The sequence below is a fragment of the Mytilus trossulus genome, chromosome 3, assembly GCF_036588685.1.
Source record: "Mytilus trossulus isolate FHL-02 chromosome 3, PNRI_Mtr1.1.1.hap1, whole genome shotgun sequence".
Lineage (NCBI taxonomy): Eukaryota > Metazoa > Mollusca > Bivalvia > Mytilida > Mytilidae > Mytilus > Mytilus trossulus.
Window position 1 is genome coordinate 78,287,366 of NC_086375.1, and position 16,452 is coordinate 78,303,817.

General features: G+C 29.4%; 1 protein-coding gene across 5 annotated transcripts in view; it reads left to right on the plus strand.

Moving 5' to 3' along the window:
- Positions 1-845: 845 nt before the first annotated feature.
- Positions 846-16,452, plus strand: part of LOC134712511 (GTPase-activating protein skywalker-like) — a 32,395-nt gene continuing 16,788 nt past the window's right edge. Inside the window, exons 1-5 of one of the 5 annotated variants that reach the window (XM_063574135.1) lie at positions 846-954; positions 9,644-10,237; positions 11,993-12,300; positions 12,743-12,850; positions 15,123-15,213. In XM_063574135.1, the coding sequence (XP_063430205.1) occupies positions 9,769-10,237; positions 11,993-12,300; positions 12,743-12,850; positions 15,123-15,213 (976 nt within the window). In that variant the 5' untranslated portion in view covers positions 846-954; positions 9,644-9,768. Of the gene's footprint in view, positions 959-3,261; positions 3,284-7,471; positions 7,584-9,643; positions 10,238-11,992; positions 12,301-12,742; positions 12,851-15,122; positions 15,214-16,452 lie in introns of those variants that run through there. The other 4 variants (XM_063574134.1, XM_063574136.1, XM_063574133.1 and 1 more) reach the window with 4 other exon arrangements.

Sequence of the window (16,452 nt, forward strand, 5' to 3'; positions counted from 1 at the left end):
ACAGAACAATTTACCGGCAAAAAAGAAGAAGCTATAAACATTAGTTGGATGTTGATTTTGATATAAGTCTACTGGTCTGATTTCGTTGAATGTAAACTTGATTTCTACTAGGCAACTTGTTTTTTCCTCTGGTATGTTTAAATTTCTTATTTGTCTTAATCGTGTTATTTAAAAATAATCCGAAATTCCTCTCTTTTCAATTCCTTTCTTAAAGTGCATAACGACTCTACATCTTCTTTCTATATTTCTGTGTTTGACTTTAAGATTCAATTTTTATTGTCGGTCTGTCTTTAATGTACGAAGCGTGATTTTAAACATTTGTGGTTTTCTTTTTTTTTACCATCCAGCAATCTTCAAAACTTGTATATATATATATATATATCTGTTCATGTATTTGCATAAAGATGTCATAAATCTTTTGTTGTCATATGATGTTAACAAAAATGAATATTTTTTTCTCAATTTACTGCAGTATTCTCAAAATTGGACACTTTTAAATAAAGACTATCTTGAAAAAATGTTCTTGAGGCTGCAATTTTCCTGAAGAGTTGAAACTGCGTTCATAAAAGCCAGTTTCAGTTCTTAATTTATGAATACTTAATCTCAATTTTGTGAGAATTTTCCAATCAGTATGTGTAAAGTGAAGAATTCGAATCTTAAATAATCATTAGATTGATAGAGTTATCTTTCTTTGTCCAAATATGGATGTCACTTATATTGTAATTCAGCTCATCCCCTTCTTTTGACATCTTGATTTGTAAATACAACAATAATTCTGTTTCTACATCTGCATAAGATTATTTTATTTTTTCTTATATGGGGAAATATTATCATAGTAGCTGTATAGCCGTAAATATAAAATGGTCCATCATTTAAAAATGAATGTTCGAAATCTTTTCCTTATTCAAATTTGATATTTCCGGTTTGGGAAACGAAAAATAAACAGTGAACTTTGTAGGTTTGTAAATGTAGTTTTGAGATAGATATAGAACATAGAAATATTTTTTAAAACAACGTCAAAGAAAGTAAACGTTTTACCGAATTGAAACTCAACGGTATATGTCATGAGACAGGTGCTACCGGCCGGGTGCTACCTTTATGTTTCTAAAATAATGATGTAAATCATTTCTGATAATTTCTTGGGAACAAGTCGATGATTGTATACATGTTTGATTTACTTGCATTGAATTGATAGCTGTAGTGTTAAATGACTGTTCAGGTTTTTTTTTATCTCTTGGGGCCTGGTGGCTGAGTGGTCCAAGTAGTTACTACTCTAATCACCTGCCAGTCAACACTGAGGTTGTGAGTTTGAACCCCGCTCATCGGTTGCACTCTACTCCAATCTTAATTGACTAGGATTGTCAGTTTTCCTGTCAAAGGTCAGTGGTTTTCTCTGGGCACTCCGGCTTCCTCCACCAATAAAAACTGTTTGCCACGAAATAAATAGCCCAAAAGCTTAAAATTGACAACACCAAAAATCAATCAAATCTTACATGTACATGTATCTCCCTTTATTCCATGTAAACTGTCCTCTGGTTAGCATTATCCTGTTTTGAAATTTCTGAAATCCATAATACAATTTTGTTATAAATTTTGGTCAAGTTTTGCTCATTTGAAAATATTGATAGTGTGGCCACAATGCAAAAGAGTAAGTTGTATTTAATACATTGGTGCATTTCGTTGGAGTTTTGAAAAATTTTGGGTCAGCTGTTGCAGAATACACATTATTACTATTTGGAAATCTGTCCTGGTTGACCCAAGAATCTTCCCTGCTTATTGATGTCATACAACAATTACTTTTCCATTGTTATGTCATGTATGTCATGTATATCAGATATTTTGTATTACATGTATGACCTCAAATTTTATTGGTACCTTTGTGATGCATAGTAATGACCAGCTCAAGAACATTTATACATATAGATCCTGAAAATTCTGAAAATGTTTAAAAGTCTGTTTTAGATAAATGTTTAGTTTATATGTAATGTTAAATTTATGTATATATTTTTCACTTTGATATGACATGTACATACATACATGTATATAAGTAATTGCCTCTGAAATAGGAAAAAAATCCATTTCTTTGCTTTTTATTTCTGTTTGTTTTGATTTTTTTGGGTCTTATTTCTGTAAATTATGAAGAGTATAGTGCTACACAAAAATGTACATTACAAATGAAATTTGCATACATTGTAAATGATTAGCATGTTAAAATCTATCAAATTGAGTTATTTCCCCTGATATGTTGACTCTTACTGATTTTTGCAGTTTTTAGCTGTTGATTAATATAAGAGTAGGCTTAGGTTACACATGTTATTTTCACAAGTTCAAATAATCAGCAATTCAAATACTAATAGTATATGTATGGTACATTTGTATGTGCATAAATAAATCCTGATTTGATTATTTTCAATACTTTGTAGGTGAGAGATACAGGTACAGGTGTGCCTAATGTTTCATTTAACACATGTATGTTATATTAGTGACATATTTTGTCTTAGTATTGATTATAGTGCTTATAAATGTTCATTTTATCTCTGCTAAGTTGTTCTGTTGTCTTAATAGTACTAAGATCATCCAGTCCATTGTGTTTCCTCCCAGAGAACAGGTCTGTTTGAGCTTAATTTTTTTTTACCATGTCTAGAACCTACAAAAATGTACATGTATCTTGTCATCACAACTACTCAGAGATTGTTTCATCATTTTAATGAAACTAATTAAAACTTATTATATGGTTAGATCCTAATATACATTTTTTGTACCTATGTACATGTAAGTTGGATGTACATGCCTATGATGCCTTTGATACATGAAATAAAACGCTTGAAAAAAGTTTTAATTCTGGTCTTTCAATTAGTCACTTTTATACTTCAAAGGCAATGCAGGATGTGGAAGCTTGACAGTTGTACAAGTTTAGCAATTCTGACTCCCTGGAACCTCTTCTTTTTATGATGCAGAGTTCTATATACATGCATATAATTGATTTTAATACAAATGCCTAAATTGATAAAAAAAATAAATAATGCAGGTCTGAGGTGAATTTGCATGCACATACATATATAGTAACATGTGCAATTTTATATATATATGCAAATACATTGATCCCTTTTGGTATTCAATTTATGCAGCAGTATCATACATAACAGTTGGCATTCTCATGTATTGATTTGTTGAATCAACTGAGGGATTCAATCTTAGAGAAAACAAGAATTTCTATTGATTTTATACAGGCTCCAATCAACCTAATGATCATCATTATAATTGGATTTCATCTTGGTGACAGGTAGTGTTGGAATTTGATTTTTATAGCTTTTTTATTTAATTTGTTGGCTATTTTGAATTTGTGTTTAATTTCCACAGACATGACAGATGTTGTAATAAATGAGCCAATACATGTAATTGATCTGGAAATTTATATTCATCTACCGGTAAATACATTTTATACATGATAATACCATGTATCAATACTGTAAAACTGAAATATATACCAGAAAGAAATTGATCTTGAATTTTATCTGTTTCCCTTCAATAAATGGAAATGGGAATGTTCATCTCTATACATCATTTTGTACATTACTGCCATATTGCATGATGTTCAAATCTGTAACTTTTAAACAAACAATGTTAGATCTGTAAATTTGCCTTTGCAAATTTTTGTTCTTCCCTCACCAGGATTTGAACTCATGCTACTGAGATATCCTGACACTAAATTTCCTGCACTGTATCCAATGTGCTAAACCACTCGTCTACCTTGGATGATATATCTATAAGTACTACAATGACTGTAAATCAGGTACCCTAATTCTTCAGTACTGGTCTGTACCGGTATATACATGGCTTTAAAATGATCCTTCTCTACATACATGTATATGAATAAGGGATATAGTAATATGTTAAGTTGTACCTACACCTTGCTAATACATGTAGATACCCATTTTACTGTATTACATTTGTAGATTAAGAAATGTCAGTCTGGTAACATTGAATCAAAGGTAACATTGGAAGAGATCTTTCTCTAGTAAGAATTTAAAGATTTGCAGTGAACATTTTGTTGCTAGCATTTGAAAACATGTCCATTTTCACTCAAATTCATGCTTTTCAAAAATCCGATTTCATATTTCATTCCCCAGATAAATGCAATATTATTTTTTGTTCAAAAGTTCCAAATTATAACCTTGCCAAAACTAGTCTACTCTTACTTAAATTAAGTAAGTTTTATTCATACTGCAACATATGAACATTAAAGTCATGACAGTTACATTTATACAGATGCATTTTTACATGTTATCCTTCGTTTTTTAAATTGGGAAACGTGTATGTTAATGGATTTTGCCGCCTTATATTAATGGAATACTTATAAGTTGCTTCAATACATTTATAAGCAGATCTATTTGGTGAAATATCTATGAATAAGAACACCTAAAATCTTATTTAAGGTCATGAAGACGCACAAATCTTATCATTGATAAGATACTTGTTATGTTCATCAGTGGCTTCTGTAGGAAGGGACCAAATTGGTAACTCAGTTAGACACGAGATCAAGACTTAGAATGCTATGCACTGTTAGCCACTAGTGTGATGCCCTAGTCTAGGAAATATTGATATGTACTAGTAAAAATTGTGTGGGGTGCTCATTTCGCCATATCTTTCCATGTTTTCTGCAGTTTATGTTCAGGCCTTTATATTTTTGAAGTATTACTGATATTTCTATATGAAGATAACTTCAAAAGCAAAATATTCTTAGCTTGAAAACGTGTGCGTTTGAAAAAAAAATCATCTAAAAAGTTAGATTAAAGGGTGTTTAAAATGTCCTGCTGTTTTGTCAAAGGGGACACATATTCCCTGTATTTACACATCTATTTAAAATCAAATAACTGCAGCTTAACTTAACACTTTTGTTGGGGAGGACACCTTTCTAAGTGTTATACTTATATAAATAGGATGATATATATATATACTTGAGAGTTGAGACAGTTATAAAGTGGTGCACACATATTGATAGTGATGTCATAATAAACATGTCAAACTAACTTATTATCTATAACAGCTAAAATTATCAGCAGTTTAAGACCTACATAAGTCCAATGTGAAGGAATGTATAGCATATAATTGGCCTTATAGGAGTTATAGCTGCATTGGTAAACAGTTCAAACTTATTAACCTTGACATTCAACAAATTGTTTTGTATCTAAGAAATCAATGATAAATTACATAATAATAAAACAATTAATGGCTGTTGACAGATAAATGACATTCAATTCATAATGAGTTAGTGTCATTTCATATTATGTTTTTTTCCCCTCATTTTATTAAAAATTCAGAAAAGATATTTTAGTGCATTAAAAAATTTAAAGGTCACTAATAATCATATCAGACTTTTATCATCTTTGAATATATATATGACTTAAAGGGATAAGAAAGTATGTTTAAGGTCAGTTTGAGTTCAAACCTTTTAAGATATTTCAATTTAGAGAGGACATGTACAGGTAAAAGGATACATGTTTTTCCAATTTTATTATTCTTATGTTTTGCACCTACTTAAATATTTATCATGAGATATGTTTTTAATACATTATGTAGCAGTAATCAAGAAGATAATGAAACAAATACACAGAATATTAGAAATTAACAAATATGTTTTACATTCTCAGACATATGATTTGAATTGAGTTTTCACCTTCAAATATATTTATTAATTATTTATCTTTTATGATTTCCCTTTTGGTTATACTAAGGGTTGTATTTGAGAAATGTCAATCATTATAATTATCAAAACTGGATATAAAATAAACAACTCTTACAGTAAGAATAACAATGAAAGGCAGAATTATATTAAAATGCATTATAAAATAAAAGTGCTTTACCTCTTACATGAAGCTTTTTATGGAGACAGTTGAAAGAGCATAGAAAAAATAAATGCATGATAGTCAATTAAGAACAACAGTTAACTCCCTTTGCATATAATTTGTTGTTGTTACAATATATAAAGGGTTATGTATTAGCCTATTTTATATATTAAAACCTAGATTACTGCTTAATATCAGGTCAATATCTTCAAAATACCTGTGTAGTAGATCCACTAACATGATAGGCCAATTTTCATTCATATTTAAAAAATTAATATTATTACCAGTAATTATAAAACAGTGTACATGTATTCCAAATATTTGCTATTGACTGTATTGTACTGTCATTTTGATCTTAAAAAAATTTTTTTTTACAGAACCAAGTCTTTGTCTATTTTTTTTGTTACTCTGCGCATGCGATATCATGCCTATCACAGGGGGCATTTAGTTTTACTCTTGTTTATATATACATGATACATCTATTTGTATGTCAGTCTGTATGTTTGTACAGTCCAGAATTGGTTTCTGTTATTTAACTTTAGTTTTTCTAAACAAAATGAATGTTATGAAACTTTTACACAATACTCATAACCACAAAATGAAACTTTTACACAATACTCATAACCACAAAACACAAGTTTGAATTTGGATGGTGTCACTTTTACCTTTCTTGAGCATGTTGAGTTATGCTCCTTTACAAATGGAAAAATGTTCATTTTTTTATTCCATTCTGGAACTTAAGTTTGTCTCAACCAAATGTAATGAATCTTTATACACAATGCTTATTACCGAAAAAAAAGCACAGATCAAGTTTGAATTTTGCTGGGGTAATTTTACTGTTCTTTTAAACAAATGGAAAAAATGCTGAATTTTTCGTTTCTGCTCTTACTTGAGTTTGCCTGTTCAAAATGATATGAAACTTATAAACAATGCTTATTAGCCCAAAACTCAGTTAAAATTCAAATTTTCATGGAGTCACTTTTAATGTTCTAGAGTAATGCCCTTTACAAATGGACAAATTGCTGTATTTTTCATTTCCGTTTTCTAACTTTAGACAAATTAGTTTGCCTAAAATAATTGTTATAAAAAAATGATTAAGTTTGAATTTGGTAACTAGCATCACTTTTACTGTTCTTGAGTTATGTCCCTTTGTAAAGTTATATATATGCAAGTGGGTGCATCATCTGTGTCCCATGACACATTCCTCATGTTTTTGTTTTGAAAAAGTGTCAACTTGTGGACGTAAATCCTCTGAAAATGTGGAGAAGATCCATCTTTTTGTGTTGAAAATTATCTTAGTATGTGACGTAGAGTTATGTACATGTATTTTTTAAAGCATTAAATGGGTAATGTGCAAGACAAGTTAATACAAATGTATGATTGTAAAAATCACAAATTAAAAAGATCTATATTTGTCTTACATTTGTACATGTAAAAAAACAAAAAAAAATACCTTGAAACTTGAAGCCAATACTATATGAAATATGAAAATATTAAATGTCACTAGGAAAATTGGGTTAAGGTTCTGAAGGAATACAAATTAACTATGAAGGTGATATTAATTTGATAGTTTATGTTAATTACCAATCCTTTTATAGGTGATGTTTTGATTTGCATATACATTGTCTGACAAATATAGATGAATTTAATTAGGTGTAAACATTTGTACTTGTAATGTAAAACAGTACATGATTTTATACATTTCCTGAAATCAGTGGATGGTGAAAGCGTTCAAGGGTAAATTGTTATGTTTTAATTTATTTTCAATTATGTCAGCTGTTGCTATAAGAATAAATGCATACATGTGTACATGTTGCAAAATTTTTTTATTATTTGATAAACCTATTTTTATCATGAATATATTGACCAACATTCATGACATTTAGTCGCAAGAGAGGTTAAACTTATCAATCCTTTAGATAGTTATTCTTAAAGGTTACCAGTTCAACACTGTTATAATTAGATCTTTGAATATTGTTTTTATAGGTACATATTATATTGATTTTGAAATCAATAAATAAAAAAAATATTCTTGTTTTATACATTGTGTACATTAACTGTTCTACAATCTTTCAATATCTTTATATTTTGGCATTGAACAAGGTCATGTTTTACTCCAACTGTTTATGATGTCTTTAACTAAATCCATTGCAAGTTGGATGTGAACTGATTGATATCTTAGTCTATGATATTGTATATGAATTTGTTATGAGTTCTATTGGCTCTATGCAAATGATTTTTATAGTTTGTCCTTTTTTATGCACCACCTAGTCATGCTAGTGGCATTATGTTTTTCTGTCTATGGGTCTGTTCCTTGGTTAGTTATTCATTTGTATGCTTTTCCATTTGTCTGTGCTGCTTCAGGTTACAATTTTTAGTCAATTAGTTTTTGCTGAAGTTGATTCAAATCAGATTGAATTTAGTACACATGCTCCGTATGATAATCAGATATGATCTGATGCTGTCTGTTTGTTTGTTCATTCGCCTATTTATCTGTCCAGCTTAAGGTTAAAAGTTTTTGGTCAATGTAATTTTTGATGAAATCAGCAGTCCAATCAACTTGAAACTTAGTGCACATATGATATGATCTTGCCAAAGTATTTTTTTTTACCCTAATTTCACGGTCCACAAAACATAGAAAATGATAGTGCAAGTGGGGCATCCATATACTATGGACACATTCTTGTTTTTAATGTTACACCACTGTCCCAGGTTTGTGGGTAAGTTATGGCGCTAGAAAAGGCAAACATGATTAACACTGCCACGCTCTATTTGTGCTTGTCTAAAGTCCTGAGCTTGTAATTTAGTGGTGGTTGTTAGAATTGACAATATGTTGAATTGCCTTAGATTCATATTTATAATTTGATTTGATATTGAGTTTGTGTATAGTTGGATATATTATATATGACAAATTGAAGTGTGAAAGTGGTAGACTAAAAAAAAAGATTATCCAGAAAAGCCTTTAAAAGTGCTGGCTATAAGTATAATAGTATTTTGTCTTTATATTATTAGCATACATCTTTCTTAGATATATATAAGATTAGATCATGTTACATGCATTGGTTTCATGTTACTAGTTGGTAGATATTCATATTTTTCATAAAAAGTACATTTTGCATATTAAAGTTAATGGATATAATTTGGAAAGGAACATGTACATGTACATGTACACACTACAAAGATTGAAATTGAAAATGGAGATCATTGCAGAAACAAGTATGTGTATTATAATGTGATACAACAAGTACAGAATTTATGTTCAGGTTGGAAACATATTGATATTTTATACTTGAGCATCAAAGAAAAAACTGCAAACATAAATTTTAAATGTTGAGTTTTATTAGGTATTTTGAAGTGCACATGTATGCAGTAAATATTTTAAATTAAAAGGTTTTTTTTTGTGAGGTTCATTATCTGTCTGAATTTTTAGAGCATACCTGCTGTATTTCAATTTATGATTTAACAGCATGGTTGGATTCATATACTTTATTGTTGTATATTCATGTTAAACATGATATGTAATATTATGAATGGATAAGTTAATATTTTTGTCCTGAGGACAAGAACAACGTTGGTTGTGACACGTCGTACAGCACTGTCTGAAGTCATTGTTTGTCTGTGTTTACTTTTGTTCTTGCATAGATAAATCATTTCAGCATGAACATTATTTTACACAGGAAATAAAGAAATAATTATTCAAAACTATAAAACATAAACAGTTGAGAAGAGGTTGACCTAAAGGGTAGACATCCATGTTATCCTAAACTGAATATTTAATTGGATTTATTTATTTTAAGGTGATAGAAAGTACACATTAAAGACAGAAAAAGATATAATTAAACAGCCATAAAGTAGGAATGGAAAAAATAGATACGGTGTAAAAACATCATGTGAAAATTGGGTAAAATAATGGGTTAGAAATATGCATGCCGTTATTGAAAGAGACAAATTGATCAGTGAGAGTAGTCAGAAGGAAGAAGATAAAAATGAGAAAGAAGAAAAGAAAGAAGTAGTTGATACTCAGGAAGAAATAGTTAATAGTCAGGAAGAATTAGGTAATAGTCTGGAAGAAGTGATTAATAATCAGTATGAGATTCTGGCTGCAGAGACCGTGGTATCAGGATTCTCAGAACTAGTTGACAAATCTGCAAGGGAGATAACTTTCTCTGGGGAATATTACACCTCAAATACCAACGATTATGACAGCTATGGTGCTGTTATGACTGGATTGAAAAACAATGATCTGGCAGTCGTCAAACATGTATTACGAACAAACAGTTGGTTACCCAATCATCCGTGTCGGGAGACGCTGTGGATGCAGATCTGTAAATATTTACATAAAGCTAAAGGAGATGTGTACACAGAGTTAGAAGGGGATCTACTAGGTGACAGTAAGTATACTTGTTATGGTAAATACATTGAATTAAAGGACATATTCTGTTTAGAAAAGATAAAGTACAGTTATTTAAAGTGTGTAATTCTGAATATATTTTGATTGGTAATATTTTGTCTGTGATTTTGTTGACTGGCATCTTCTGTATCATAATGACCATTCAGACATACAAATAAAAACATCATTATATATCTGTTTAATTGACTATTGGTATTCATATTCTAAACTTACTAGAAACAATGCAATATTCTGTTTGTTTTCTCACTTTTCTGATGTAAAGCCAGCTAGCCCTATCTGTCGTTTAGCCTTAAGAGTTTAGTATATCTACTTGAAATAAAGACCCTGCTCGTATCTAAATGTGTAATGACAATATCTGAAATGAGACTAACTAGTTTATTTTTGGCAGCTCTATGTTATTATAAACAACTAAAAGTTTGTAGCCCTAAAAGATTAATGAACGACACTATTCATAAAAATAAATTCTGAAAGTAAGACACTGAGGTATTGTGAACATCTGAAAGTAAGACACTGAGGTATTGTGCACTTCTGAAGGAAATTACATGTACTTTATGTATTTATTGTGGTATATTTTGTAATTTAAAACTCCATGATGGCAAATGAGTTAGTACACATGTTGTAACATTATACCTTTTGTATAAAAGTAAGAAGATTTTTTATGATTGCCAATTGGACAACTATCCCACTAGAGTTCAAATAAAGTGGAATTGTAAGCAACAATGCTAGAGGCTACCATATAATCTTCAACAGTGAAAATACCCAAAGTATACTTCATAGTCTTCAAAAGGGACTGACTTGAAAAATGTGAAATAATTTTCAATAAACAAGAAAACCTCATTTATAACAAAACAATTTATGAAAGTCAAATATAACAAACATTAACCACATTAACACTGAACTACAGACTAGAACCATTAGTTGGGGGAATTTTTGTTGGTGAGGTTAACTTATGTAATGTGCGTTTCTGAATTAAGTAAGACATTTTTTTTCACCATGTTAGTCATGATCTGATGATATTGTGTGACTGCATGAATAATAAATTGAAATAAAGAAATAGTTAACATAAATGTATATGTCATTTATATACATTTATTTATGTAAGGTAAATGTTTACTAAAACGTACACATATATACATAATGTAAATATACTCATAGAAACATATTGGTAAAAACTATGGGAGTTTTAGAGAAATCCAAAGAGCAAAATTACTCAGCCAAATAAGATCTACACATATGTCCACATTGCTAAATTATCACACTTAGTAGTTATAGTAGATTTGGTGGTGTATATATATATAAACTGAAACAGTAAAAATGAAATTAATGCATGTACAATACATATGCATGTTCCTACAAAGAAGCAACAAAATATGATCTACACATAAGCTAACATAACTGATTGAAATAGATTGGACAGTGTAAAAGATGTAGAAAAATACAAATGATATGCTATTGCACCTTGGGGATAGTATATTACTTGCAAATTTATTGTAAATTTATATCTTTATGTTTTATTCATAATATGGTAAGAAGGGGGATAAAATTACTTGTTAACAAAATTTGATTCATGAACTTTAAGATATAGTAGTCATTTAATCTGATTGAAAATATTCAACAAGCAGGTGTTTTGTTTTTAATTTGCATTTTATATATGTTCTCAGGCAATATATGTATAATGATAAAGTTCCTAAAACTAATCTGAAAATGCTTTAATACTGTTTGTATTTTTTTGCAGGAAAAATTAAAGATGTTCAACTACCTTCATTTGTGGATTTTGACAATTTAATGACCTACCATTTATCTGTGGATGGAGTTCAACAATTACATAAAATACTGGCAATCTTACACCATACTAATCCCGATATTACATACAGCCCATTATTATATCCCTTACTTAGCATATTTTTACATTACATGACTCCATCAGATGCTTATAACTGTATTTATGGACTCCTGACATCCAAAGAGACTTTTATCATACAGACCAAAGTGGCTTATGAAGCATCAAAACGGGTTATGAGAGATCTCACCAAAAAGTTTGCTGTGAGTTGATAATAAAAATAAAAGATTAGATAAATAAGAAACTTCTATTGAAATGTTGTTTCAAGAAAAATAGTATTCCTGTATGCTTTAAAAAAAGAGTTTAACTTCAATGAGACAGCAAACCATCAACAAGAAACACAAGACCGACAGGACTTTATTTATATGATACCTGTATTTATCTGTAGGAAAATTGAAGCAGATCCACATTATTATGGTAGTCATTTATGCAGTCAACATTATATTTGGTGCAGGGAAATTTTGGAAACAGATATACAGTGTACATGTATTTTACAAAAAGAAATGATGTATTTATCCAGGACACAAAATCTCTGCCTCAAAGCAAAAAATAAAATATAGATTTATTTCTGTTCATCTGAAAATGACAATGACTTACATGTATTTACATAATGAAACAGTGGTTTTATATATTATATATTTTCAGAAATCAGCTTATGTCCATTTAGTGCGGAACTGTAACACCAAAGATATAGATACAGTATTTGATTCCTGGTTATGGTGGTTATTTTCTGGATTACCATTCCATTACATGGTAATAAGTGATATTGTATAAACTGTCAAAGTCTTAGGATCACAAGCTAGAAAATTAAAACATTCTACCCAATGTAGAAGTATGATTTAGAAATAATTCATGGAAGCCACATATTTGTTGAAAATTTACACATAGCCTGGGTTGTGATATTCACATTTTACCCGGAGCATAAGCGAGGGAATGCCATGTGTATATTTTCATAAATATAAGTAATATTTGATTTTTTATTAACCATTGGTTGGTCTGTTTAAAATAGGAGTTTCTTACATAGAAGCAAACAAAGTTAGTTTTGACACAAATCAAAATCACTTTTTCTCAGCCTATTAATTCTTGTTTGAAGGTGATTGAAAAAATTGTATTTAACTTATGATTTCAGAAGTTTTACTTAAATACCTAAAATAAAACAGCAAGCAAAGCGCATATATAAACATAAATTCAGGAGATCTTCTATTTGCACCAAATGAATATCTTATTCCTATGTTACTTATAAAATCTGTTTTTTTTTCAAATATTAAAAACTAATAGAATGTTTTACCTGTCTACTGATGTAGGCTGGTAAAGGTCCATCAAAGGATATTTTTAATAACAACAAACTTACTTTTCATTGCATGGGTAGAATAAATCTTCATGTGACATTTCTTGTAAACAATGGATAATGTTTTACATTTCTGTAAAACTTCAAATATCAAAATTTATGAGCTTGTTTATTTGGATTGGGTCTTTGGACTCGGCCGACTATGTATGTTTGTGGTTACATGCTATGAACTAAATGTACTAAGTATTGTCCTATGACAAAGGAAGTAAGATTTATTCCTTCCGTTGTTTATAATTTAAGTGGAAGTCTTTATTCAGTTGAAACATACGACTCAATATGGTCTGCTTTTTGTCTGTTTTCCAAACAACTTATTACAAGTTTTATTTGATCTTAGATAAAAACATGCATTTTATTTTTATTTATGTTTTTATTTATTTGCTCAGGTTCACTTCAATTGAATTTGATCAGAAATTATTGCAAAAAAATGTGCATTGAAAATTAGTCTTCAGTACCTCCATGTACAGATAACTGTAAACATTGATAAAGAAACTGTATAAATATGAAACATATATATTTAAACTTATTTAAACACTAAGAAGGAATAAGCTATAGATGGTATAGATGTAAAACATTATACTCAGATTTCAAGGTAAATTGTCTTTTCTGTGCTATAATTATGAGATTAGCCACCAATATTACAAAGATAGTATACCCCTTCATTACAAGGAATTTAGCAGTTTTTCAATAATCCAAAATAAGCAATTTAAAAAAAAAAGATTACCAAGAGCATTTACATTTTTTCTTTATATTTTGTTAAAAATATGTCAGTATTCTGAATAACTTTTTGCTGTAAGTTTTTAGGTTTTGTGAGTTGGGGACCCCGTTTAGATAATTAATTTTCAATATTCCTGTAAATAAGTAATATAACTCGGCTTTAATTAAGTTGATACTCATATACATAAGTGTGCCTTATATATTTAAAACTTGTAGGAAGTTATGATAGGCTAAATTAGTTCTATTTAAGGAGGCTTGTGGGTATCATTTAATATAGGATTTCGCTATATTTTTCTATAAATGAACATAATCTTAAATTTAATTGAAAAATAGAATTAAAAAATGGAGTAACCGTTCATTTAAAGTCACAATCTGTCTTCGAAACAAGCATACATTTTTGTAAAGGTACTTTTTTCTGTTGAACTTATAGGAGAAATAGAGGTAATATGGAAATAAAAAAGAATTAAATTACAGAAATCACTCAAATTTAAAAAAGCTAAGTTTAAGTTCAGCTTATTTGAAACAATAATAAAAAATATAGGTCACCGATGAGTTAAGAATTATATGTCAATTTTAATGAAGAAAAAAAATGGCATTTTTGCACCAAAGGGAGATAATTTGGAGCTTTTTCAATGTTACATACATTTTAAACGTCACCTGGGCCAAAACAAATTGATTTTTCTTAATGATTTTTGTACCATAACATAAAGTAACAATTTTTTCTTCCCTTGAGCCTTTAAAAATATAAAAAAAAAGATGTAATACAATTACCAATTAGACACCTCACCACCAGAGACAAAAGGATGAACATGTTAGAAACTTATTAATGACATGATACCAGCATAGCAATGTTGATGTACAAATAATTTTTATTCCAATATTTCCAGATTCGTGTTGATGATTGTTTTTTGTTGGAGGGTGTCAAAGTATTCTACAGTATAATTTTGATTCCTTTATTTTCAGATTCGTGTTGTTGATTGTTTTTTGTTGGAGGGTGTCAAAGTATTCTACAGAACAGCTTTATCAATACTCATACTATTTACAAAATACTCTGGTAAGTTTTAGATAAAGTGTATTCATTAGGGTTTATGAAAAGAAATCTGATTTAGTTTTGAAATACAAAGACTTGTTCAATTCATTAGTAGAGCATCAAAACATGTCCTACTTTTAACGGTTATCGAATGACTGATAAAGCTACCTATTCTGAACTTTGATTTGGCAGAGTATTGTCTTTATTATGAAGAATTAATAAAAATTTTCAAAAATGAGAAGGCAGTATTATTACTGGGAATAGTTAAACAACTTAAAATTGATCTTACGACGTGAACCATTCAGTCTTAAAATGCATTGTCAATAATATGCTTTGCCAAATTTTCCATCTACAAGAGGATTTTTTTTCAGTTTACCAAACAAACTCTTGATTTAGAATCAGACAATCTTTTATTACTAATTGAAAATATTTGTGTCCTTTTTGTCGAGCCTTCAACTTTAGTCAAAAAAGCGAAACTAAGCGATCGGTGTCGTCGGCGGCGGCGTCCACAAATATTCACTCTGTGGTAAAGTTTTGAAATTTTAATAACTTTCTTAAACCATACTGGATTTCTTCCAAACTTGGACAGAAGCTTATTTATGATCATAAGATAGTATCCAGAAGTAAATTTTGTAAAAATAAAATTCCATTTTTTTCGTATTCTGCTTATAAAATGGACTTAGTTTTTCTGCCAGGAAACAACACATTCACTCTGTGGTTAAATTTTTGAAAATTTTGATAACTTTTTTATACTATTTTTAATTTGTACTAAACTTGGACAGAAGCTTGTTTATGATCAAAAGCTAGAAATAATTTTATGAATATTTTGTAACTGTGTATCTGTATTTTACTTATAATGGACTTAGTTATTCCTCTGGTTAACATAACATCCATATAGTTAAAGTCTTTAAAAGATTAAATAATCATTCATAAGCTATCCTGTATTTTTTGAAAACTTGGACAGAAGCTTCTTACAATCAAAACATAGTATCAAGCGGAATATCTTTATTGATTTTTCCCCTCATTTTTGTTGAGCCTGCAATTTACAGCAAAAGTAGCAAAGACACTGGGTTCCGCGGAACCCTTACAAATTTTTTTGTCTTTCAACTCTGTATTCATTTTTGCCTTTTACAACTTGACATTAAGTTTAAATTAGAATTGTTTACTGCCTTTTGCAGCTAATAATACTTGTACATGTCAAGCATGTATCAGTAAGGAAATTATGTTCAAATAGATAAAAAGTGTAAATAAAATATATATGAT